Source organism: Felis catus, chromosome A2 (genome assembly GCF_018350175.1).
Source record: "Felis catus isolate Fca126 chromosome A2, F.catus_Fca126_mat1.0, whole genome shotgun sequence".
NCBI lineage: Eukaryota > Metazoa > Chordata > Mammalia > Carnivora > Felidae > Felis > Felis catus.
Genome location: NC_058369.1, coordinates 149,600,890 through 149,627,317, shown reverse-complemented (window position 1 = coordinate 149,627,317; position 26,428 = coordinate 149,600,890). Strand labels below are relative to the sequence as shown.

At 43.0% G+C, this 26,428-nt stretch overlaps 1 protein-coding gene across 1 annotated transcript in view; it reads right to left on the bottom strand.

Annotated features, from left to right (window-relative positions):
• Nucleotides 1–26,428, bottom strand: part of EXOC4 (exocyst complex component 4) — a 750,068-nt gene that overhangs the window by 144,701 nt on the left and 578,939 nt on the right. Inside the window, exon 12 of the mRNA XM_003983067.5 lies at nucleotides 13,273–13,409. Within this exon, the coding sequence (XP_003983116.1) occupies nucleotides 13,273–13,409 (137 nt within the window). The remainder of the gene's footprint in view (nucleotides 1–13,272; nucleotides 13,410–26,428) is intronic.

Sequence of the window (26,428 nt, the reverse complement as noted above, 5' to 3'; positions counted from 1 at the left end):
TAAATGGTACCAGAAAGGGCCGAAAGTGTTACAAAAGGTTGTTCTCTGACTTCTTGGCTTAAACCACCAATTAGTTCTACTTGAAGGTACTTTTTGAACTATGGACACCCCTCTATTCAAAGTAAATCTACCATCATAGAGAAACCTTCTGCCCCTGATGTCAGATAGAAAAAGTCTTTGATTATTGCTCTCTCCAGTGGGCTTTGACTGGTGACCTAGAGTGACAGGCTTCAAGTCCTTTAATAGGGCCCATGGGTTAGCTATTAACACTGCACTGACCAGAATGTACCTGTAAATTCATCTTAAACGTCCAGTTTCAACTTAATTAAAAAGCTTCTCCTTCTGTTCAACGTTTCTGTCACTGTACCTAATTTCAACGGTCTAAAAATCATCAGCAACTCTAGGTGACAGAAAGGACACTTATTTACGAACGGACTGCTAATTAGCTGGCTATCCCCTCTCCAGCTGACCCACACACTGAGAGGTTTCCCTCCAACACAGGCAGGAATTTATGTTGGCGTAAGGATTATACTAGGAGACATTATGCATTTCTAAATATACAACACATGCATTGTGTGTATGCATGATAAAACCTCCTTAACCAACGTACAATTTGTCAACAAAAGAAGCTGAAAACTAAAAACCTTGACTCATCAGCACCTGACTCAAGGTAATAGGATTTCACGTTGTAGGAAACAATATTCTCCTGGTTCTCTGAAAATAAGCTAGAATAAGAGAACCATAGCTGATTTCTAAAAATCTTCTAATGCACCATAAGCAAAAGTTTTCTAACAGTGACTATGGTCAGTGATACAGAAATTAGACTACAAAACCTTCTTTTGTGTCTCTCAAATTACTCTCAATGGTACCTTCTATTCTCTTTTTTTCCTTGTTACTTTCTTTCCTCTTTCCTGTGATATTTATGAATTAATCCCACAATCTGACTTTTCCACATTCGTGTGTGGGGTGCTGGATCCAACCTTACAGAATGGTCCTATCTCACATTTATGATGCTGTATGCCGGGTGGGCCCTCAGTGTTCTTTGGTGTTCCTTTTACCTGTCTCTGGTCAACTTCCCTTCCCACTCTTCTCAATGCCTATTTGTTAAACCTTTGTCCTTTATCTCCTCATTGCTTATCCCCCACACTTCCTATCTGATGTAGAAAGGAGGGTTCCTAATTACATACTTTTCAACATTCCATCTCTATCCCCCACAGAAATGTCTTCAAATCTGTTTCATTCTCATTTACTTCCAGTAATCCCTCTACCTAGGCCCTTAGGGATCCTCCCTACCACCCCTCAAATCCCCCTTTCCCTATATGCCTACTATCTCTCTCATTATATTCCCCAACCCATGTTATTAAAAAAAAAGAAGAAGAAGAAGAAACGAATCAACCTCTTGATCCTGCATTTACTTCTAATGAAGCTCCTTCCTCCCCTTCATAGACACTGTCATCAATGAGTGACATCCATTCAGACAGAGCCTGGCATAGGTCTCGATCTCACAAACTGTGAGATCATGCCCTGAGCCAAAATGAAAAGTCGGGTGCTTAACCAACTGAGCCACCTAGGCACCCCAAGGGTTGACATTTTAAAATGCCTTTTTTTTAAAAAACAAAACAAAACAAAAAAAAACAAGGGAAGAATATTTTGTGAGCTGTGAATATTACATAAAACTTAAACTTCAGCATCCGTATCTAGAAAGAACTTTTGCTGGGTGGTTCAATTCCCCTTAGAACTGTAATCCAGGTGAAATTCTGTTCCACGGAGTCAGAATCCAACTCAGTTTTCTGGCATCTAAATCTTTGAGCCCATGGATGCTCAGTGTTTAGGAAATAGTTTGGGTATATAGATGTGAGGTGGTATTGTACACTTTAGGGATCTAGAATTTTTCACCTTAGCACTAGCTGAAATGAAAAAAAAAATATGTCAGTGAAAGACTACATTAAAAGCACCCACGTTGTTTACTTACATATATTTTTTAAAGACTGGTTTAATTCAATAATCAATATTATATTACTGGCTTCACTAATATTCATAGATCCTATTTTATTAAAAAAACAGTAATCGAAAAGAACTAAGATGCTTACCTATATACACTGCTCTCAACAATAAATTACTAACTCATACCAGAACGAAGATCAATCCCAAATGCCAAAGCATTCTAATTTGAAATACTGGCATTGATTAGCAACATACAATTACCCCGAAGGGAGTTTTTAATTCAAATGGCAAAGTTTCCATCCTAACCAATTGCGTTTATTAGTTTCTCATCTTGTGATCAGCTGGACTGTGTGGGCTACCACATTCTAGGACATACCCGAATAGCCTCAAAAAAGAAGAGCTACGTTTCCAACAATTATTCCACAAGAGGAGTAGGGTTAATCACCACTACCAGAACCATAATCTACTAATTAATTCACGGCTCAATGGGCCACAGACAGAGCCATCTGTGCAGCTATCGGTACCCGTTCCCAGGAGGAAGAGGAAAGTCGGTGCACCTCTCGGAACAGGTGATAAGGCGGCCGTGAGAAGGGTCCACCCTCTAGACACAGTTGAGCGAATTTCGTTCAGAAAACATCTGCTGGTGTGGACTGGCTCTGATGTGCATCGCTTCCTCTCTGGAACAGTTGGGAAATGCCACGTGGGCCTGGTCCCTGGACACAGCTGGGATGCTGAGTCTTTCATTAGGTAAACAACCAGGGGCAGGTGGGGCTAATTGGATTCAACTGTTTGGTGACAGCCGGGGCATGATGTTTACTTTCCCAGACTGAATCTTCCAGATACTTCAAAACCCAGGAGCCAAGCTAGACAGATGAGACGCACAGCCTGATGAACCGCGGACAAAGACGGTTCTCATTGAGACGCTGTAGTGGGTTTTCAACTGTGAATGACCGGACCCGTAGCAGGCCACACTATAACGCGATGTCCAGTGACACAGTGACAATGACGATGAGGGATGCAAAAGTAACAGGTAGTGCTATGCCTCTAATTGAAATAAACACAAACACAACACCCTGAAATCCCTGAAGAGAAGATGGGGCAGAATAAGTACGAAAAGAGCCGAGAGACATTGGGCTACTTTTCCATCACACTCGACGCTGGTCAGAGAGCTTTATGACGGTATGGATTTCTACCCAGGAATCACAACTTCAGAAACATCCGGGTACTCTGGCTCAGGGGCCACAGAAAGAGTTCAGGAAGACCCGTGGAAAAGGATTTGAAATTTGAGAGTTTACAGAAGGTAACCCTTGGGCATGATTTAATAACAACCTTTAAATAGACAAGTTCTCATATGAAGGGTCATAACGGAGATTTTAAAAAACCAAGAAGAAAATAATTGTGTTGTTAACAGAAGACCACAAATTAATCTAAAATATGTCTCAACTGTCAGCGTTCAGATTTTTCTTATGACGAGCAACTTTAAATATGAATATCCTGAAGATCTTTATGGAAAGACACCAGGCCAGGCAACTGCCTATTTCAACCCTGAATGCCATCCTATTGCATTTAGAATAAAACCCAAATTCCCTGGCCTTGGGATCCTTTGTCAATGGTCCTTAATTCTGGCGCACATTAAAATACTTGGGATGCATTTTAAAAATGTATCAATTACACATTCTGAAGTGGGGCTCAGCATGGACAGCTTCGAGCTCTCACGTGATTCTCACGTGTAGCCAGAAACAACCCAAATGATCTGACCCCTGCACCTGTCCAACCTTACTCACCACTCACTTCTTTCTCCCTCTGTTCCAGTTACGCTAGGCTTAATGCACTTAGGCTGGAAGCCTCTTGCCATTTTTGTACCTGCTCCCTCCTCTGCCTGGAATGCTCTTCCCCATGTTGCCACATGGCTCCTTCTCAACCTTCAGAATTTAGCTCAAACATCAAGGTCCTCGGCAAGGTCTTTCCCTCACCCTTATTTCTGAGAAATGTATTGTGATTGTTACTTGTTTGTATTCTGTGTCCTCCATGTGGGCATAAAATCTATGAAGGCAAGACCTTGCCTGTTTGAATCACTTCTATACTCTTAGATCCAGAACAATGCTGGCCCCTAAAAGTGCTTCACAAATAACTGTGGAATAAATCAAGCAATGGATGAATGAATGAATGAATGAATGAATGAATGAATGAATACCACACCAAAGGGCAAAACACCAGGGAAATAACAGATGTTATAAAAATACCTTTCTTTTGCCATCTTATTAGTGAATAACAATACGATCAGTGAACTAATTTTATTTTATTTATTTTTTTTAATTTTTTTTAACGTTTATTTATTTTTGAGACAGAGCATGAACAGGGGAGGGGCAGAGAGAGAGGGAGACACAGAATCTGAAACAGGCTCCAGGCTCTGAGTGGTCAGCACAGAGCCCGACGTGGGGCTCGAACTCACGGACCGTGAGATCATGACCTGAGCCGAAGTCGGACGCTTAACCGACCGAGCCACCCAGGCGCCCCAGTGAATTAATTTTAAAGTAAATAACAAAAACACCGGTAGCAATAACTGTCAGCTGACACTTCTTGAGCATTTACTATGAACTAGGCATTCTCCTATACACTTTACATGGATTAACTCTTGTAATCCTAGTAATAATCCCATGTGATGGGCACTGTGATTATTCCCATCTGATAGATGAACTACCAAGGTCTGCTCAGGATCAAGTGTCTGGTGAGGGCAGAACCTGAATTGGGCCAGTGGCAATTGTTCTGGAGCCTGTGCTCCTATTAGCATGTCTCTCTGAACCACTTGAAACATTTCTCAGGTTTCCTGTTTCCTCTTTAACTCCAGGGTCTCTTCTCTGGGCTTTGGAGCCAAACAGACTTGGCTTTTAGCACACGTACAACCACCCACACACCCTCTGACCTTAGCCGAGTCCATTTTCTTACTGGTTAGATGGTGGGAGTCTTGTCTTCAGGACTGTTATGACCGAGGAGACGAGTTAATGCCTGACAGTCCCTTGCACAGTGACGGTGTCCTTTCCTGAGTAGGGTTCCATTCCTGTCCAGGTCGTTATTCCTTTGTAGCAAAGTTACTACAAGAGACTCCTATCTGATCATGGTCGACTGAGTTACTTGGGAGAAATGACAACTGGCTGCTTGTTCTGGAATCTGTGGGCCACCTGCCTGCCTGGGCAGCATCTGTACCAGCTCATGTGCACTCGGAAGGCAGAGGGAAATCATTCACGTGATCAGTGAACATGTCAGTGGGGCCTATATACAGACATCATGCTAAAAGTTGGAGATAATTATGTGGAAAAAGACATAATAATTTCCTTCTAGATCCTCAGAGTTTAGACCAGTAACAGCCATGAGAATCACTTTTGGGACATTTAAAAAAATTTTTTTAATGTTTGTTATTTATTTTTGAGAGAGAGAGAGAGACAGACAGACAGAGACAGAGACTGAGCACAAGTGGGGGAGGGGCAGAGAGAGAGGGAGATACAGAATCCGAAGCAGGTTCCAGGCTCTGAGCTGTCAGCACAGAGCCTGATGTGGGGCTCAAACTCACCAACCATGAGATCAGGACTGAGCCGAAGTCATTTAACCAACTGAGCCACCCAGGCGCCCCAAAATTATTCTCGCGCAGGCCCATCACTCAGGGGGCCCTAGTGTGGGAAATCCAGTATGTGGGCTTTGAAATCTCCCCCAAATAAGTCTGATGTGAATCCATAATGTTTCTGAGAGAGAAAGGCATGTAAACCAATAACTGATCAGATAATGCATCATAAAAAATGTTTAAATTGCAATATAATGGGATGCCAGAATAGTCATGCATAATAAATTATAGGAGCAAATAAAAGCTCTCATTTGCTGAGTGCTCTCTATGAACCAGACAGTGTACATGTTTTATAAGTGTTCTTTTGTATCTGCTCAATATTTAATACAAATGAATATATCAGTGCTATGTAAGCCAAGGGGGTGAGGGGTATCACACAGTTTCAAGAGGAAAACCTGGAGACAAGCTTGCATGGAGCTCGCAGCGATCCCTTGGCTCGTCTGAGGTTCAAAGTTAGCTTAGGTTTTCAAAACTGCCTCTTCTTCGGGCTTTAAGCCAGACAGCCTTGGCTTTTGGTGCATGCGCTCCCACCCCCGTGCCCCGCGACCTCAGCCGGGTTATGAACGCAGCAAGGCCAAGTTCAACCAAGCTCTCAGTCCGCAGAACCCTGGCCTCTGGCGACACAGGAAACCCTAGGGCTTCAAGACCCACCACGGGCCCCGGTGTCCAGTTTCTATTCAGCACAATGGGGCCACCGAGATCTTAGAACACCACTTTGATCACAGAGAAGGTAGGTCAGCTTCCTCGCCACGACCTCCGAGAGTATTCCTTCCCTCGATACGGGAAGTTTTCAGAACTCCCCTATTCCACCCATTGCTACCCAACCACGATGTCCACCTGCTCATTGTGATTTCTCAACGTCTCCCCCACACATCACATCCGCCTATGCTACCCCACTGCTGGCTCAACCTGTTCGGTCTCTAAGAAGCTCCTCCTTCGTGCAGCAGACATACCGAGGGCCAATCAGTTGCCGAGCCCTGTGCCAGACCTGGTTTCTGCCATCAGCGATTGCAAGTTCATCGCCACGTCACTCTTTCTTCATGCTCTGGCACGAGTTCTCGGTTTTCTGTAAACCCCGAGGATGGTTATACCTTCTCCTGATGAAAACATGCTCCTGACTTATGTCAACAGAGCCTCAAAGATTAGAAGATGGTTTATTTGTATTCTCTACCAGGCCCAAACCAATGCAGAAAGGCCAAAAAAAAAAAAATTTTTTTTTTTAATTTTTAATGAACTGACGTTGAACTGGAAGAGGCAGAAACTTAAAAAAACCCCATGATTTCCAACCTTTAAATGACTATTTGGGGACACCTAAGCTGCTGGTGGTACCCCAGAATAAAGAATAAGCAGAGGGAGACTGGCATTCGGCTTGGAAATAGCAGACTAATGGACCGACTGCCTGACTGAGAATACGTGCAGTGGAGAATTCACAGCTGAGTTTTCCTCCGAGCCCCAAGGGGTGTGACTAATTAAGGAAAAGACTTCTAGTCCTCATTACCCTTTTAGGAAACCTCTCTTTATCCAAAGCATGTAACATGACATCATTAGACGGTACAGTCTTTCTCTCCAGAGTGAGGTGCTCACAGAAAGGTGAGATGTCTCTGACCTTCCCTCAGATCTCTCAACTCCCAGTGGACGCTCGGGTTCTCATGGTAAACTCAGAAAACAAGCCAGCTCTCAGCAGAGGGCATTGTGAGCTTGTGGATTTGATCATTTCTGTAAAAGACTATCTGCGGAGAAAGAATCAGACTGTGCTGCTTCCCTCTTCCCTTCCTCCTTCCCCAATGTTATATCATTTTGGATCATTTGAATTGTATATGGCTTTCTATTTAAGTCAGTCATTTGCTGGCAGCAAAACTAGAACATTTCCTGTTTTTCCTCTCACTGTAATCAGGATTTGGCTGTCCAAATTAGGACTGCCCTAATTACTCCTCAGCAGGTGCCAATCGGGGGGAGGGCAATAAATGGGAAGAGAGGAAGTAAGGACACTTTGCATCTTCAGAGACACACAATAAGAAAACACTTTCTCTCTGGCTTGAAAAACCTGATTAAGCAATAGGCAACAGGCATCATGGGATTATATGTGGTGTGTGTGTGTGTGTGTGTGTGTGTGTGTGTGTGTGCGCGTGTGTGTGTGTGTGTGTTTCTGTGTTGTCGTATAACAGCCATATAAACGATTTTCTATTTATTCCCCTTCAAAGATTCACAGAATTACTTCTCCCATCCCTGAGATAATTCATCCCAAGCCTACACTTCAGCAACGGTGGTAGATCACTACAGATAATATATATGCGAAGACCTGATCATGGGCACCAATAAGTGGACACCATTCCAGGGAATTCGGCCAGGAGGGACACCACAGTGGGACAGACTCCTGGGGGAATGAATCAAGGTACTCTTGATGACCACAATATATCAGGAACCAAAAGCAGTAGCTATGTTCCCAGAAGTAGTAGTATAATGGAGACACAGTTGTACTGTTTGGACAACACGGTGACACACGAATGACACAGAAATAGTTCAGTCCCTAGAAGGCCAAGCCACGACAAACAAACACCTATCCATGTTCCTGCCTAAGGCCAGTCACTCCGGTTGGGTATTATGTCCTGCTTCTACTCACAAGCCAAAAACCAGAATTTCAGCAATTTGCCCCTTTCTCTCCTACATCAGGAATTTTCTTTTCTCTTAACAGTACTCATTTGAAGAGTAATTAAACATGCACTGATTTCTTCTATTTAAAATAACACATAAAAAGACAAAAAACCCTTCATGTGCCCTTAACCCTCCAGCCATGTCATTTCTCTGTCCCCCATGTCAGCCAAATCTCACTACAGGGGTTTTGCCTACATTTACAAGTTCCCCACTCTCAGTTTCCTAAGCCCACACCCTTCCAGGTTTTGCTCCTACCGGTCCTCAGAAACCACTCTCATGATGATCCCCTATGACCTCCATGCTGTTAAATCTCTCGCTCAGTCACTGCTCTGTTCTAATGCTGACTGAATGCTGATCACCCCTCCCCCTTCTTTCCTTGGTTTCTGGGACACCCTACTCTGACTTTCCTCCTACTTCACTGGGGGCTGCTTCTCAGTCAACTTTGGTGCCTTCTCCTCTCCTTGCAAACTTCTTCAAACCCATAGTCCTCTTCCCTGCCATGTTTGCATTCACTCCCGTCCATGGTTTTAAACACCATTTATAGCTACTATTTATATGTTGATGGCCAGACCTCTCTCCTTTGGAGGCATACATCCAACTGCTTGCTCCCTAGCTCCATGTGGATGCCTAAGAGACACTCTAAATGTAAATGTTTTTGTAAACATTTATTTATTTTTGAGACACAGAGACAGAGCACAAGCGGGGCAGGGGCAGAGAGAGAGGAGACACTGAATAGGAAGCAGGCTCCAGGCTCTGAGCTGTCAGCACAGAGCCCGACACGGGGCTCGAACCCGCAGACCACGACAGCATGACCTGAGTCGAAGTTGGATGCTTAACCAACTGAGCCACCCAGGCGCCCTGAGATACCCCAAATTGAATTCCTCATCTGCTTGCTCCCACACCTGCAGGGTCCTCTGTCTCAAGAGCCGGCAACTCTGTCTTTTCAAATAAAAAATCCTAGGAGTCATTTTTGACACCTCTCCTTCTCTCACACTATCTAATCAGGCAGGGAATCGTGCAGGTTGGCCCTTCCAAATATATTCGGAATTCAACCAGTTCTCACCATCTCTGCTACTACCAACCAGTATGAGACGGTCTTCGTTTCTCACCTGGATTGCCACAGCAGCCGTCACATGGTCTCCCTGCTTCCACCCTTGTGGCCCTACAACCGATTCTCAATACATTTTACAATGTAAGTCAGATCATCCTGGCCCGAGGCACAATTCCTGCAGTGGCTCCCCCTTTCATTCAGAGTTGAACTCAGTACCTCTACCATGGCCGACAAGGCCCTCCATGGTCTGTCCCCTGTTCTCTTTTGGACGTCCTTCTTTTTTTTTTCTTAACCTTTTTTAAAATGTTTTATTTATTTTTAAGACAGAGAGAGACAGAGCATGAGTGGGGATGGGGCAGAGAGAGAGGGAGACACAGAATCCGAAGCAGGCTCCGGGCTCTGAGCTATCAGCACAGAGCCCGGCGCAGGGCTCGAACTCACGAACTGGGAGATCATGACCTGAGCTGAAGACGGACGCTCAACCGACTGAGCCACCCAGGCGCCCCACGGATGTCCTTCTAATACACTCCAATCACACTGGTCTCCCTGCTGAGGTTCTGGGAATGTGTCATGCAGAGTCTTGCCTCAGGGCCTTAGCCTTCTGCCAGGGCACTCTTTCCAGATACTTTATCTCACTGCCAAAATTCTTTTGGGCCTCTTCTCAAACTTCAACTTGAGCGGGCCCTCTGGGGCACCCTATTTAAAATTACAGGCTCCTTCTCCTATACTCTCGAATCTATTTACCCTATTCCATTTTCCCCCGACGGTACTTACTGTTTTAAAATTCTTTGTGTTTATGCATTATATTTATTGTGTATCTCCTCTCTTCCATCTCCAACAGAATGTAAACCCCATGAAAGCAGCATTTTATCTTTAAGTTCACTGCTGTATCTACAAAGTCTTGTAGAAGTACTCAATAAACATTTGCCGAATGCATGAAATCCTAGAAACCAACATATTGTTTTAAGGATTGAGTAACCAACTGTGTCAAGTTACTGAAATTCAAGAATATTCTGACAGGTTTAATAAATTTAGGCAAGGACCTTGGGGCACAGAAATAATTCAGAGCAGAGAATCACAGAAGCCTTCCTGATAATCTTAGAGGTATCCTGGCAGACAGTGAAAAACGCCTGAGAGCAAACGCCCTGATGTTCCTAAAAGAAAAGAAGGCAAACGACAGAAATCGGCTGAGTTTGGAGTTACAGGTAAAATTCTCGAACAGGTTATTGAACATGGCTTGTGAACAATTAGGAAGTGGTCCTCACGAGGAGCCAAGAAGGGCTCACAATGCACAAGTCACGCCAACTTTGTTCCTCTCCTGAGTAACTCCTTGACTTGAAGGAAGAAATGGTCAATTTGGCTCAAGGTCAAGAGACCTTGTTTCCAAGGGTAATTTGTAAGCTGCCCAAGACGAGAGTTCTTAACAAAGATTCAGCAGGGTAGGGCCCATTGGTCCTGAAAGTGAAAGGGACCCCTTGGGAGGGTTCCTGAACAAATACCTAGTACTGTCCTTTGCAGACTTGTACGTGCCCATCTGGGGAGACCTGAGCGGGGAGGTAGATGCAGTATAAGGATTAGGACTCGAAAGACACCAGCAAGAAATCGAACAAGTCTCTCATAGGGCAGATAATAAAATACAGGAGGTACCGTCATGGATGGTGATAAAGGTAATCTTTGTCATCATCAGAGTCTCGGCTAATCATTTTGGGGGAAGCTTACTATTTTGCTAAAAATAGGTCTAGAAGACTAACATTTTCAAGACAACCCTACGAGGGAAGAACTATTATTATCCCTTTTTTTTTTTTTTTTTTTTTTTTGCAGATGAGAAAAGTAAGGCACAGAGAAGCTGAAACTGTTCAAGGTCATATAACTAACAGGTGAAAAACTTGGCATTCAAATGTAGGTTTCAGACCCTGCTCTTGAGGTACAGTCTGGGTTCACAGTTAAAAAAAAACACATGAACTCCTGAAGCACTGAGTAACATATACATGGGAATCTCAAAGGAAGTCTCGAGAGGTGCGCCCCCGCCCCCCGAATTCTCAACTTAGCCCCGTCCTGTTGAACGCTGTTTTTTTTTTTCAAATGACATAATAAGAAACTGAAAGATTGCTTATCAAGAATGGCACGGAATGTGGGGAAAAGCTAAGATTTTCTGATGACAGAATGAGGATTCAAAAATATCTCAAAAGACTGAAGCGTTGAGCTAAAAATAACATTAAATTTAATGGGTAAATGTGAGATCTTGAATTCAAGTTAAAAAAAATTCTCTACAAATACAGCATAGGAAAGACAAGGCTAATTTCCCCGAGGACTTCTCCCTGCATTCTCCACCCTCTACAGCCAACCAGCGGCCACAAGGCTACAAATTTACCTCCTAGTGTCTCCTGATCTGTCCCTCTCCCTCCACCTCCACACTCTTGCCTTTTCAGTCCATCTTACACAAAGCCCAGAAAAATCTTCCTGACGCACAGGTCTGTGCTTGGTACTCCCTATTCACTCCCCTTCAGTGGTTCCCCACTACCTAAAAGTTTTTACAAGGCCAAGTTCCCTCAGCCTGGCATTTAAGATCCTCCATTTTGGCTCAGTCTTCCTTTCCAAACACCCCAACGTTCATCCTTTGTTGTTTCTTTTCCTTCTCTTCCCACCTCCTTGAAATTGCTCTGGTTCCTTCCTTCCTTCAGCAACTTTAGTCCAAATCCTGTCTAACTCCTCCTCACTCTTCACAAGGCCTACTTCATACCCTTCATCGAGCTGCTCCTGTCCCCAAGTCATTTCTTCCTCCTACAGCGTGTCCACCTATCTTACCGTATTTTCTGTCACAAATTAATGTTGTGGACATTCATGCCTTGGTCTCCAATTTGCCTTCCTATCTTCTACCAAGATGGCAAACTCATTAAAGTTATAACCGGAGACTGATTGACTGACTTCATCCCTGCACACTCAGCTGTCTTGGATCTGGTAAAGGCTCCAGAAATCTCTGACCAGTGCAATGACAGGACGTAATAAGAAGCACTGTGTCCAGCCTTGGGTCCCCCACAAGGAAGGTAATGGTTTTGCTGAAATATCAGGGAACTACGTCGGTGTTTCCACCGTGTCCCTCAACGACCTTCTTTATTCTGTCCGCCTCCCTCCATCCCATGTCTTTCTGAGACGCAGCACACATCTCACCTGAGAAGTCTTTCCTCAAGCCAGTCCCCCCTTCTCTGTTTTTCTCTCTCACATTTCATTCCTTCTGCTCTTACGTCCTGTACTGTGCAGGTAGTACTTGATTATGTACTGCACTTTCATATCTATCCTTAATTATACATCACATAAAATTTAGTATTTTATTATACATTCTTTTCTTCCCTAATTGTTTCAGGTCTTGTCAACCAGACCATAATTTGTTCCTATTATTAGCTTGTTACCACAAGCGCTATGATCTTTTCCATGAGATTTCTGAACCCAGAGAAAAGAAATCAGAGGGGAGGCCGAGGGATTTCAAGTTCCTAACAATGGCTCTTCATTTCTGCTGATGCTGGAAGCAGGTGTAACTATCTTTTCAAGACAGTGGGAAGGCTACAGATCAGGCATCAGGAGAAACACATTTTCAGAACTAGGGAGAAATCACATTCTGGATTATAAAGGATGCTGAAAGTTTGAAACTGCTTTACTTTAAAGATCTTTTAGGATCACAAGATTTAAATGCGAACTGGCATTTCCCTGAAGAAGACAATCTTACAGTTCTAGCTTTTCCTGAAAATCATGGTTGACACCTTGTCCATGCCACTCAATGGCAGTCCCAAGTGGTGCTGCCCCTTGGTCACTCTCATTCCCTCTGTCGGTATGATGACATGTGCATCTAGGAGACTATTTCTGCGACGTGTGCTCTCGTCAGGCCCCTTGACAAACGCAAAAACCGGTCCTTTTCTATCACGGTGGAAAAGGGAGGCTCCGAAAGCAGCATCAACAAGCATCACAAGGGTCAGGGTCTGACGTGACTCTCCTTGGCCCCCACCCTGAGCTCTACCTGCAGGCCGCAGCGCAGGTGTCCTTGTACTCCTGGAGCTTCACGCACACCATGTTGAGGAACTGATCCGAGTACGCACTCAGGTCGTGCATCAGGTTCATGAGGTCTTGCACTGTCTTCTCCACAATGATTGTGCTCTGCGAGAGGACACAGAAATTCATGAGTTTTCGTTTTGTTTTGATGTCATGTGAAGGACAAGGAAAGACCACGGAAAGGAGGCAATCATTTACGACTTGAGCCTTCCTGGAAGGATGCGACCCTCATGATAAGTATCGACTGCAAACAACCAAATACGTATCTTACATAGTGCCGGTTTCCCAAACCCCTGAGAAAGTACGTTCTGTGGAAGGACACCGGACAGGGATTTACAGATTGGTTTCAAAGGCTTCTTGGCATCCACAAGCTATGGCTATGGCTTTCAAGCCCCTGGATTATCTCCTCCAGGGCTTTACTTTGAGATTAGGGACCTATGAAACGCAACACAGAGAAAATGTCCTCCGTGATTTGTTTTAAAAGTTTCCAAATCTCAGTCTCTTAAGAACAACAACTAACATTTGTATTGTGCCTTCTGGGCTTGTGTGGTGTTTTCACATACACAGCATACGTTACCTCATCTGAGACTCACATTAATCATGGGAATCATGACCATTTATTGGGTTCTTACAAGTGGGAAGTCCAGTGCTAGGCACCCTACATACTTTAGCTCACTTAATCCTCTCCACGTACCTATCTATCAGGCGAGCCCCACGATCATCCACAGTTTAAAGATGAAGAAACAGGCTTAGAAAAGGTAGCGAACAAAGCACGGGCTGCGGGCTTTGCTCTTTTAACTACACCATTCTGCCTGAGAGCTAGCCCGGAGTTCCCCTGCCTGTGGCCCAACCATTTTCTTGTTGGATCAGATATTTCCTATTGTTGTTGCTGCTGCAGAAGCAGAGTCCAAACAGACTCAGACATTATTTCAAAAATGGAATTAAAGAAATATCCCAGGGAAACAAATAATAAAGCCACCTTACAGCTAAAGACGGACGGTACTGTGCAGCAAATCAGTGTTCTGAGAAGAGGCGCATTCAATCAACCCTAAACCTCGGATTAAGAAAAGACTGAGTTGTTTAAACCATTAGTTCATGCCTCTTTCAAAAGGAGCAGAATAACGCTGGAGTAAATACTAATCACATGCTTAGCATCTTGGAATCCTTTGGTCGATAACTCGTTTGTTGAAGATGTATTTATTTACATAGAATTACATAAGCTTATGGTTAGATTCAGGCCATAAAAATAAACATTAAAAAAATTTTTTTTTCTACTCTGATAGTGACCTGTGAAAAAAATCAAAGGCATTTTACTCTGCGTAAAGGCAGACTATGGGGTTCAGGGTCCGGGTTAATTTTTTTTCTTCTAAAAATTAAAAGAATGGATAAAAGCGTACAGCTCTTCTCAATACAATGGAGGATCAGCTTGAGTTATGAGTTCATATGTGCATACTTATTCCAGATAAGTAGAGGTTTCTTTTCTTCTGGTCCTCTCCCCCCCCCCGCACCAAACCCCCCCCCCCCCCAAGTAAAATAATCAGAAGGTGAAAAGGAAGGAACAGTTATATTCTGGAAGGCAAACCTCATAGGAAACCAAATTACAGTCTCTACAGAATCCCCACAAGTTCAACTTCCTTTTCGGTATTGATTTTAAGATTAAAGCACTGCGGCTTCACCCTGATCCATAATCCCGTTCTTCTGTATTTGTGTGTGAGTGACAGGAATTGATTCTGCTTAGCTACATGTCCCCACGCTGCTCAGAAGAATCTAAAATCCTCATCCTGATTCAGAACACAGGGTATCCTACAACACGCGGAGGGCAATTAATAAAGGGGAGCGGAGTTCAGCCCTCCTAACAAAGCCCGCTGAAAATGTGAAACACCGTAGGGAAGAGGGGCACTGGGGGATTGCTCAGCTTTACTGAGAGAAAGGGCTTGGTTCTATTTCCAATTAAGCTATTGATAATTAACTCGGGGCAGGTTTGGGGGAGCGTCTTCCTTTCATATGACTCAATTTCGTCTTCTAATAACCAAGGATAATTTGGTGGCTCTTCTACTGGCCTCCATCACGCCGGTATTCAACTGGTGCACGGTGCTTTTACACAGCGGAAGAGATGTAGAATTGTTTTTTAGGTCATCTCAGGTGTGTTTGGTCTTCCTGATTAGAACACTAGCTTCTCGAAAGCAAGACTGGCTTTCTTCATTTCCCTTTGTCCATCTCCCATCCTTCCCCTCCCCCACGTGTTTACAATTTCTCAGGACCTTCAGGAAAATGCTACTAATAAAAGAAACAGTACTGGTAACGTTAGCACATGTAAATAAACCTCTCCGAATGGCACAAAGAGATGCCAGACGTTGGCTTCCTTGCGTTCTGCAATCTTGTCGCGTGGGTTCGGTGTGGTCTTTGTTCGTGCGATGGTCGGAGGGGAAGGGGAAAATGCAAGCACGTGGGAACGTCCCCCCCCCCCCCCGCCCCTGGAGACAGAGGTTTTGGGGTGAATAGGAAGTACCTACACGGAATGACTGGAATGCCACAGTTTAATTCTAATGATTGTGCTCAACAAAGAGCCTATGTTATGCTGTATGATTACATACAATTTTCCAGCTATTTGCTTGGTTTACCTTGTCATGGTAGCACTCTGGATAATCAATCACCACGTTCTTTTCAAGGCAAATGACACTGTAGTTTGCCAAATGATGGGTATATTTTACAGGGGAAAAAAGTTCCCATTTTTCAAGAATTTATCACATTTTCTAAATCAGGGGCTCTGACAGATAAATGTTGAAAATATCAAATTTTTAACAAGGTCAGTTATGTTTTTATTTATTTGATTTCTTTGGCATTTCAAATGATGTATTGACTTGTTATTAATTCTGGGATTTGCCAATGTTGAATATAATGACTTTATAATAAGTAAAACCCTGATTATATTCATTATAATTTCTACTAAACATATCACAAATGATTGATATTTGTTTAGAAACAACTCAATTCTCATTTCTTGCAACTTATTACCAGGTAATAAAGTCTGGGCATGATGTGAAAAATGAGAAAAGGAAAAAAAAATCCCGAGATAGCAGACGCAATTAAAAAAAAAACCAAAAAACAGTGCTATGAGAAATAACTAAAGTTTCTCACAGGGATACACCAGCAGGCTAAAATAACAACAGGGTATATAAGGACCAGCTCTTGAGTTCTGCGCTTTGAAAAACTTGAATGAATGAATGATGATGATTGGACCTTTAAGACCTTGTCCATAGTTCGTCAAAATGGGGCTCTGCAGCATGATGCCAATATTAATATTACAGAAAACTGACTCTAAGTTCAAGTAATTGAAAATGCTGAGTTAAAGAGAACGGAAGTGGTTTCTTCACTGGAGGGAAGACTCTGGAAACTTTTACTATGCTAATTTCATTGTGAATCTTAAACAGGCAAATGTGTGTGGTATTCAATCTTCCCCTAATTATTTAAGTAAAGAAAACATTTTTTTCTTTTCTTTTCATGTGTGTGTGTGTGTGTGTGTGTATGTGAGAGAGAGAGAGAGAGAGAGAGAGAGAGAGAGAGAGAGAGAGAGAGACAGAGCACGAGTTGGGAAGGGACAGAGACCAAGGGAGACAGAATCTGAAGCAGGCTCCCAGCTGTCAGTCAGCACTGAGCTTGACGCAGGGCTCGAACTCACAAACTGTGAGATCATGACCGGAGCCAAAGTCGGATGCTTAAACAGACTGAACCACTCAGACGCCCCAAGAAAACATTTTTCACGGCACAGCATAGACCTTTTCACATCTTCTGGAACAGTGTTTCTGGAACAAGGTTTCGCAATGACTCTTCCTCATTCTCTGATTATACTAATGGGGACACTATGTCCAGTAACATGCTTGAGGACCCATAAAAAGTCCAGCTAGAAAAAGGGTGAGAACCTGAGCTTCCTTCTCAGTCCGTGTTCTTTCCCACACCCCCAACCTTTGAAACTCTGGCCCCTACCCACCTTTCTAACCTTCTCTCCAGCTCCACTGAGCATGCTAACCCTGTGCTCTGACCACATTAACCTACTAGTTACTCCTTGACTGCACCAGGCTACTTCCTGCCTCTGTGCCTTTGGCTTCCTGTCTCTGTGCCTGGAATGCCTTCCTAGCTCATGTCTGTCATCCTTGAGAAGTCAGCTCAAGTCTACCTGCTCTCATTTAAATGCCCTTCCTCTGTGCTACCAGAACACCCGGGGCACAGCTTAGCCCAAGCCCTAAGAGAGGATGGTACCCACTGGTTCACTTGACTATCTCTTCCCCTAGACTATAAATTCCTTTGATCATGACTATACCTTCATATCTTCTATGACCTCGTAGCAAAATATCTGGCATATTGTAGGTGTCCCATAAATGTTTCTTAATTAATGAAAACGCAGAGTACATTCAGAATATGATGAAAAGACAGATTTATAGTAAACTGATAATGAAAAACAGACAGCCAAAAGCATGCTGTGTAAGGTGGAATCAAACCACAGCCTCTTTATTACTATATTACTGTATCTTAATTCCCATGGTTCTAAAGACTGAATATTTATTGTGACTAAAGATTTTAGATTGCGCGAAGAAACATTCCTAATTTCATTCGACTGTGTCATTTTCTGTAATGGCAACCCAGTATATATACACCTAAATGTGCTAATTTTAAAGTTTTAAGAAATATAAATAAATTCACAATTCCGGAAAAACAAAACCAAAACACTTCAGTGTGCGGAGAATGAAATCTCTGTATGGGTGGTTTTAGCTCTTGGAGCAGGGATGGTTCAGAAATGCTACAAAAAACCTAAGGTTCTTGAAAATTGCTGTAGGAAGAATTTGAGAGAAACAGTGGGAATTCATCTACTGCTTCAGACACCCCCCACTACCACACACACACACACACACACACACACACACACACACACACACCAGCAATTATAGAGGAAGGTGCTTCACACATGTTTGACGATGACAATAATGTTTCTGTTTATTGGCGCATTTCAACTACGAGTCACTAAAGCTCGTCCTACCATATTGTCCTTCCAATTATTATCAGCTCCAACTTATAGCTGGCTATAAACAATCATAACTACAGTAATGACAGTAATGATGGAAGTCATTTTTTAATCTATATTTTGACTGGTGTGATGTTTAGAATGTTCTGCATGGTTTGCTCCTTTAATAAGCTATCCGGTAAAAGTCTATGCATCCAGGGAGCTGGTACCTGGGAAAATGCCACTTCACTTCTCTTCCAAATTATTCTCTACCACACAAGCTCAGGGATCTGTTAAAAAGTTTTGTCTCCTATAGAAATGAGGAGTCTTACATCCATCAAAAGACAGGATCACACGGATTCAGAGCAGGTTTACTTATGATAGCGAAAAAAAAAAAGGAGTGGTTGTCGTGTGCATCAGTAGTTGAATGGGGACATACAGCGTGACACACGCACGCAGCAGAATACTACAGAGCAACGGAAAAGGACGAGCCACCACTGCCTGTGACAGCGTGGATGGATCTCACAGCACACCCGTGTGCTAAGTGAAAGCATCCACACACAAAGGAAGACTGCAAGAATGTTATTACTGTAGTTCAGAAACAAGCAAAAGTAATCTCTGGTGATAGAAGTCAGAATAGAGGCTGCCCTTGGAGGGAGTGGATCCTGACTGAGAAGGTGACAACCGTCCACGTGCTGGAAATATCTTGATTGGGTAGCTGTTCCATGAATAAACACATGTATAAAAACTTCTCACACTAAAGATTTGTGCACTTTACAGTTTGTACGTTTAATGTCAAAAGAAAACATTTAAAGTGATATCTGATTCTAGCTCTCACCAACTTGAAGCTCTTTAATGTGCCAGGACCCACATTCTTCAGATAATCTGCAAGGTCTTTCTGTCTACTCCTCCAGCCACATTGGCTACATGTCTCCTTGCCTCTTTGAGAGCCAGCTACGTGGGGCTTCTTGGGTTCTTCATTCCCATTTCAGGGTCCTGAACCTGCCTGCAAAGTTCAGTCCCCTGTCTTCCTTTCTTAGAATACTTTTCCTTATCTTTCAGATCTCAGCTAAAACCTCCTTCCTGTAGAAAAACTCTCTCCAACCCCCATTGGAACATCTCTCCCCACCCCCCTTTGGTTCTATTTCTCTGGAGAACTCAGATGAATAAACCTTTGCTAGGGGAAAGGGAGACACTGACTGGGAGTGACTCCCAGGTGGTGATTGTGGACATGCGTGATGGAACTCAATGTTATGTATTTATTTGTAAAATTTTTTTAATGTTTACCTTTTTTTGAGATAGAAAGTGAGAGACACAGAGTGCGAGCAGGGGAGGGACAGCGAGAGAGGGAGACACGGAGTCTGAAGGAGGCTCCAGGCTGTGCGCTGTCAGCACAGAGCCCGACACGGCGCTCGAACCCATGAACCGAACCATGAGATCATGCCCTGAGCCGAAGTCAGATGCTTTAACCGACTGAACCACCCAGGTACCCCAAGTCTCAATTTTAAACAACTGTGTCCAACCACTATACAAATGAATAGGTACTCCTTCAATAACTTGTCTGAGAGGGTGTAAGTATCCTATTATAGTGGTTTTCACTTACGGTGTATTTTTAAAATGTGAGGATGTAGCAATATTGCTGGAAATAACTACCATAGACCATCAGATGACAGCTGTTGGGAAGGGCCTGAAACTGGGGATAGGGCAGGGAACTTAATTAATTAAAGAGATACATGTTTATTATTATACATGTTTATCGAGTAAATATTTTCTCTGGGCTAAATACAAGGCTAAATGCAGGAGATAAAAAGCCCTCCAGCGGCTCACAAAGTTCTCACCCTCCAGCGGTCTTAGATATTAGGAGGAGGAGACAAGTTCACAAATAAAAACACAAAGTCTCTGTGAATATTGCACAGCAGAGGTACAGAAAAGGAAAGTTAACTGGGCTGGGGTGGGGGTGGGGAGTGGTGAGAAAGATGAAGTTATAAGTGAATTGATTTCCAAAAGATAGCGACTTACAGATTGACAAAAATGGAGAAAAAAGTACTTCAGGTAGACAGGGCAGCATGAACGGGAAGCAGTGTGGGATTGAGAGACCTGCAGATTGTTCTTCATGGCTGCAGTGAAGGGTGTGTGTGTGTGTGTGTGTGTGTGTGTGTATAGATCAGGAAAGCTGTGTGAGGAAGTCAGAGCCAGATGTTGGAGGTCCTTGTATAACATATATGCTTACCACCTAAATATTTTGAATATCCCTTTTACCCTCTCCAGCAAGAAAGTACAAGTTAATCCTGTCTGATGTCACTAATCATTAGATGATCCACTCCAAGTGGAGGAAGATAATTTCGAAAGGTTCTACTCTTGAGAAAAGACAAACTTCTACAACCAACAGGGAAATTCATTCTGAAGCTCTGTTTGGCAGGCTGAAGAGAAGTGTAATTTATAAATAGGCTTAAACAAAGAAAATAGGAGGTCAAATTTTGGGCAACCAGAAACACTATATCCCTTTAGAACTCACATAAGTGATTATAAAATTCACCTGCCAGTTAATAACTTGGAAAATGTATCTGATGTTAAATTACTAGTAATATTTTCTTAACATTTTGGCTAGAGGATCACTTATGGTAGAATGAAATCTGTGCCTAACATATAAGCACAGCTGGCTCTTTACAAGGTTTATTTAGGGGTTTGAGACTTCATATTCAAAACAAAACAACATAGCAGGAAAGGGGAAAGAAGTATACAACAGTTGTGTTTAATTAGACCGTGGGATCTCAGGGCATATCTTTGTTTCTTTACATGCTTCAAATCAATATAATTCTATGTCCAGGTTATCAATTCCCCTTGATATGTAATGGAACCCAGGGAATATCAATGAATAGGTAAACATTAGCACTTACAAGAAATATCCTTAACTCCAGCAGAAGCACGCACGCACACGCACACACACAACTTCAAAAGCGCCTTAAGGTTGTTATTCTGCAAAATACATAGTGCTACATGTTAGGGGAGACACAGAAGTATAATAACGTTAGCAGCTAAAGTACTTCATTTGTGCCAGGCAATGTTCTTGACATAAAGCATGGTCTACTTTCCAGGGGCTGCTAATAATCTAGTTGGGATAACATCATTTAAAACAAGAAACAAGTGATATTCCAAGAGGCAAGTTAAGCGCAAAAGACACAGTAGGGGAACAGCAGTAAAAAGGTGGGAAAGACTGAACTGGTATCTGGGAGATAGACCAAGTTTAGGATACATGGAGAGGAAGAAGCAAGGCACAGCAAGCCAGGGAAAAAGCAGGAGACAACTGTGGCTGGAGTAGGAGATTCATGTTGAGGAACTGGAGGAGAAAGGGTGGTCTGGACAGAGTAGAGTGCGGAAGGCCTGGATGGCAGGCTGAGGGCTTCTTCCTGCGCAGGGACAGGAGCAGGCAGTTTAAGGTAGTGGAGCTCAGAATCCCAACCCTAGAGCCAAAAGCAACCCCTGCTATCCACAGTCCCATTCTCTGGCTTTAAAAAAGAAAAACGACCAACACAAATATTAAAGGGCCTGTCAGAGATACACAGCTAGCTTATGATACTTCAAAAATCTAGAATCCAGGTCTCTGAGCTCTCTCTGGCCAAAGCTGATGATTACTGCATCAAATGGAATAAATTATTGTAGTTGATTATTTTTATTGAAAAATATGAAAGATCAATGCAGAGAGAAAGTCAGGGAAAAAACTCATTTGTCACCATTTGAGGAGAATATTAAATCAAATTCTTCTTTGAGAATTGATAAAGAGAAAGAATTATGCATTTACTCTGTCTTTCCAGTAGGAACTATATCTATTTCAGGATTACCAAATAGGGAAAAGCTCTACTCTAATGAAGAATGCCAACTAAGAAGTGTAGAAGAAAGAACAGAATTAGAAAATCATTTTTGCAGCCTCTAACAACACAGCTGATTTGAGTAAAGGTTATCAATTGGTACTAAAACAAAGAGAGGACAGTTGACAGGGAAAATGAACATTTTTGTAGTGCCAAATATACTCCACACACACAGATTACTTTCTGGGCGCACGAGGAAAACCATACCTGAACAATGGACGGACCAGATGGTCACAGGTCCCACCCAGGGGTGAGACGTTCACATCACTAATGTTAGGAAGCCAGCTCTTACGGGTCTGTGGATGTGATGGGACAAGAAACCTAGCATCATCTATGATATATCCCTATTAAAACATTTAATCCCAATCTAATCACGCTTTTAGATCTCGCTTCTAGTCACAGGAAACAGAGGACGCTATCAGACAAATGCAGAACATGGGATATTGTCGAGCACAGGTGACCGTGTCTGTTAAACACATCAGCACTGGGAAAAAAAGTGACTCTCTAGATTAAAAGAGATGTAAGCCACATGACAATTATGATCCTACATGGAATCCTAGTTGGGACAAACTAGTTGTAAAGAATATTTTTGCAAAACGTGGGAAATTTCAAATTGGTAGGTATTAGAAGACGTTAAGAACTTACTGCGCATGCTAAAAGCTGTGATAACGTGATTGTGATAATGAAGACAATGCTCTTGTTTTGTAGAGAAGTAATACTAAAGTGTTTTGGTATGAAATAGCTTGAAGCCTTGCTTTAAACATGAGAAAACCAGATGATGGGCGCCTGGCTGGCGCGGTAGGTGGAATGTGTGGCTCTTGATCTTTGGGTTGTGGGTTTGAGCCCCACGTTGGGCATAGAGATTACTCAGAATAAAATCTTAAAAAACAAAAACAAGAAAACCAGATGAAATATATGAGGCATCAATTCTCAGACAATGGAGAAGGAAAGTAAATGAGGTGAGCCTTGCGAACGCTGTAGCTGGAGTTTCCAGGTCACAGTTCAGGAAAGGGGGGACCCACACAGACTTTTCCGAGTTGGGGAGGACAGAATCCGGCGCTTTGGAAGGTTAAGGCAAGTAGGGCTTTGTGGGGTGAAACACTGGACAGGAGGGGGCGCACAGAGAGAGGGAGGAAGGGAGAAAGAGAGGTTGAGATCTTTCTGGAGATCTTTAGAAGAGCCCCCTCAAATCGTGGGCTGAGTACTGACTTGTGCCTGTGGGGCAGAAATTACTAACGCTGGTGAAAGAACCACCTGAAAAGAGCAGGTAGAACTCCCAGACTTCATCACACAGGGCCAGGAATGGTTCACGTTCCCATTAGCTAGAGTGGAAGAGCCACCTCACAGATATGGCAACTGGTAGAGTCCTCAGAAAGGTATGGCACCTCGGGCGGTGGGGTCAAATTAGCCTAAGACGAAGGGCTGCCCTGGACATGTCTAACAAAGCCCCAAAGCAACCCTTGAGACCATCAATGTAATTCTACCACTGAAACGTGTCCTAAGACAAAGTTCTAGAATATTTAAAGTACTACAATAAAAGCCAGCACCCAACAACGTAAAAAAAACCCCCCAAGTCACCATGTCCAGCATCTAATGAAAAGTTACCTGACATGCAAAGAAGTGGGAAAATCAGTCCAGAAAAACAGTCCCAGGAACGACACAGATAACAGAATTAGTAGACAAAGAGGTTAGAACAGCCATTATAAATATTCTCCTATGTTCAAGAACATACAGCAAAATGTGAACATGACAAGAAGAAAAATGGAAGACACAGCAATAGAAACTATCCAGAATAAAACAGACAGGAGAAAAATGAAAATGATCAAGCAGAGTCCATGAACTGTCCATGGGACACAGTCAAGCAACCTAATACATGTAACTAAAATTCCTGAAGGAGACGGGGGACAGAAAAAGACACGAGGGCTGAAAAATTTCCAAATCTGATGAGAAGTGTATGCTCACAGGTTCAAGAAGTTCAAAAATCTCACACGGAAGATGACAAAGACTACAGCAAGACACATTATCATCAAATTGTTGAAAACCAGTGAGATTAATAGAAAAAAAATCTTAATAACAGCAAGAAAAAAAGGCAAGGAGACCTGAAAGGAAAAAATGAAGAAATCAGTCCCTTTGACTCCCATTTCAATGTTCTGTCTAGCACCCCACACTGTGCCCGGTCCTGGGGAAGGTGAGCCAGGCTGATACGCAGAGGTGGTTCAGAGGTGTGGGACTCCACGACAAGGAGGCTGCCCTCCAAGTGTAGGGCGGCTCAGACGGTGGTGACAGGAGGAGTAGAGGATCCAAGATAGAAAAGAAGAGAAGGGGCAAAGATTAAAAAAAAAATGAGGAAAACAAAGTATGCAAAAAACAAAACAAAACAAGAAAGAAGAGTTTCAAGGAAGAGAGGCAGTAAGGGCATCTGATCTTTAGGAAGCAAACCAGCCATTCACAAAACCCTCCCATGGAGAAAGAAAAACCTCCAAAGGAAGATGGACTCCACATAAACGTGTGCCCTGGAATTTTATTTCCCAGTTGTATATTTCTAAATGTTCTCTTTCTGCCTTAAGGGCCCATATCACTCCATGCTCTACTGTCTAGTTATATACATATTAAAAAGAAAAAAAAAAGTCCTTCATTCTTTTCCTTAACCCAAGTTCACCCAGAACGGATACCTAGGGCAAAAGCATTGGACTGTCCATAGTAAGACTGTAAGATTGTTAAGACTGCCATATAGGCTCAGGCTAATAATCCAGCCTATTTAAAGTTATCTTTCCGAAATTATGTTTTTGCATGATTTTCCAAGCCCTGCTAACAACATCACCATAGCGTTTTCTAACACCCTTCTTCCTGAGAGCTCGGAGTACTTCACAAATATCTCAATCAATATCCCAACAGATTGTGAGAAAGTAGAGCAGTCGTTATCGTCCCTATTTTTTAGCAAGTCTAACACTTAAAGTGGTTTCAAGGAACAAGTATAACACTTAGACGTTTTTAAAGAACTCCAGAACATCAAGCTGCCACCAAAGGTGGTCTCAAATGCTTGCATTTCTTTATGCTTCTCGAATTCTCATTCCACTCTGGTTTCTCTCATGCCGCAAAGCGTCTGTATTCACAGAAACCCTTCTCTTGATGTAGCAGGTATTAGTCAAGCGTTTTATGTGATTCTTCTGTCCTTTTAAAGATTTCATGTCCTTGGCCACTCCACTTGGTCCAAACAAACAAACAAACAAACAAACAAACCCAGAGATTCACAGAGCGGGACCTATACATTTCTCCTTTCTGCTAGCAAAGGCAAGGTCTCTGCAGCAGGAGATTCAATGGTCCACAGTGGGGCACGATTCGTTAGGGAAGAGTTACAAAGATATAAATCAACTTGTCAGAGGAGGAAGTCCGGCTGGACCAGTGGGAGATGCATCCTACACGCACATTTGTTCCACACTCTGAGGGCTCACCTGCCTTTGGTGGCTCATTCCACAGAATAATCAATTATGCTGACAAGTTTCCCCACACACTGCTTCAGCCTCAGTTACTCGTGTACCTCAGAGGTGAGATCCGGAGCCCTCTTAGGAGAAGGAGGAGCAGGGAGCTTGGCTTCCAGGAAAACAGAACATATGGAACTGCTTGGGGAAGAGAGTGTTCGAGCAAGCGTGCAAGCATGCACACAGGGGAAAATTTGTTCAAGGGCAGTGATACAACTCAGATATGCCTCAGACTGGGAGGGACCATAATATCTGTAAAGAGCTGATACATTCTGAAAAGGAGATCTTGTTTTTGACGAAACCAGCTGTTGCAAACCCAGCATTCTAGCCCCTTCTAGGAATAAAGTTAACTGTTCCAGATGATCATTGCAGGTTGAGCAAAACAGTATGTGCCGCTGGGCAAAAGTCAAGTGACTAGTACAGAGGAGACCTGTACTCCAAATATGGTTTTAACACTAACTCTGAGATGTTGAACAAGTTACTCTCCCTTTCTTCATTCACAAGCAGTGAGAGTGCAATATTCTTTGTGAACCACGGTGACATCTCCAGCCTGCCCACCATCATGTCAACTTGGCTTTTAACTCATTTTCCCAGGTTTAGGAGATGAGTCATTCACATTTACCCTTCCTAGATTTTAGTTATCAAAGCACATGATTTATGAAGAGAGAGGCCTACGTGAGATTAGAGATGACCACAATGCATCCTGATGAACTAAACGGATGGCATCCCGCCAAAGTTTGTGTGACAGGAACAGTAATAGCACCACCCACATACTGCCCAGGG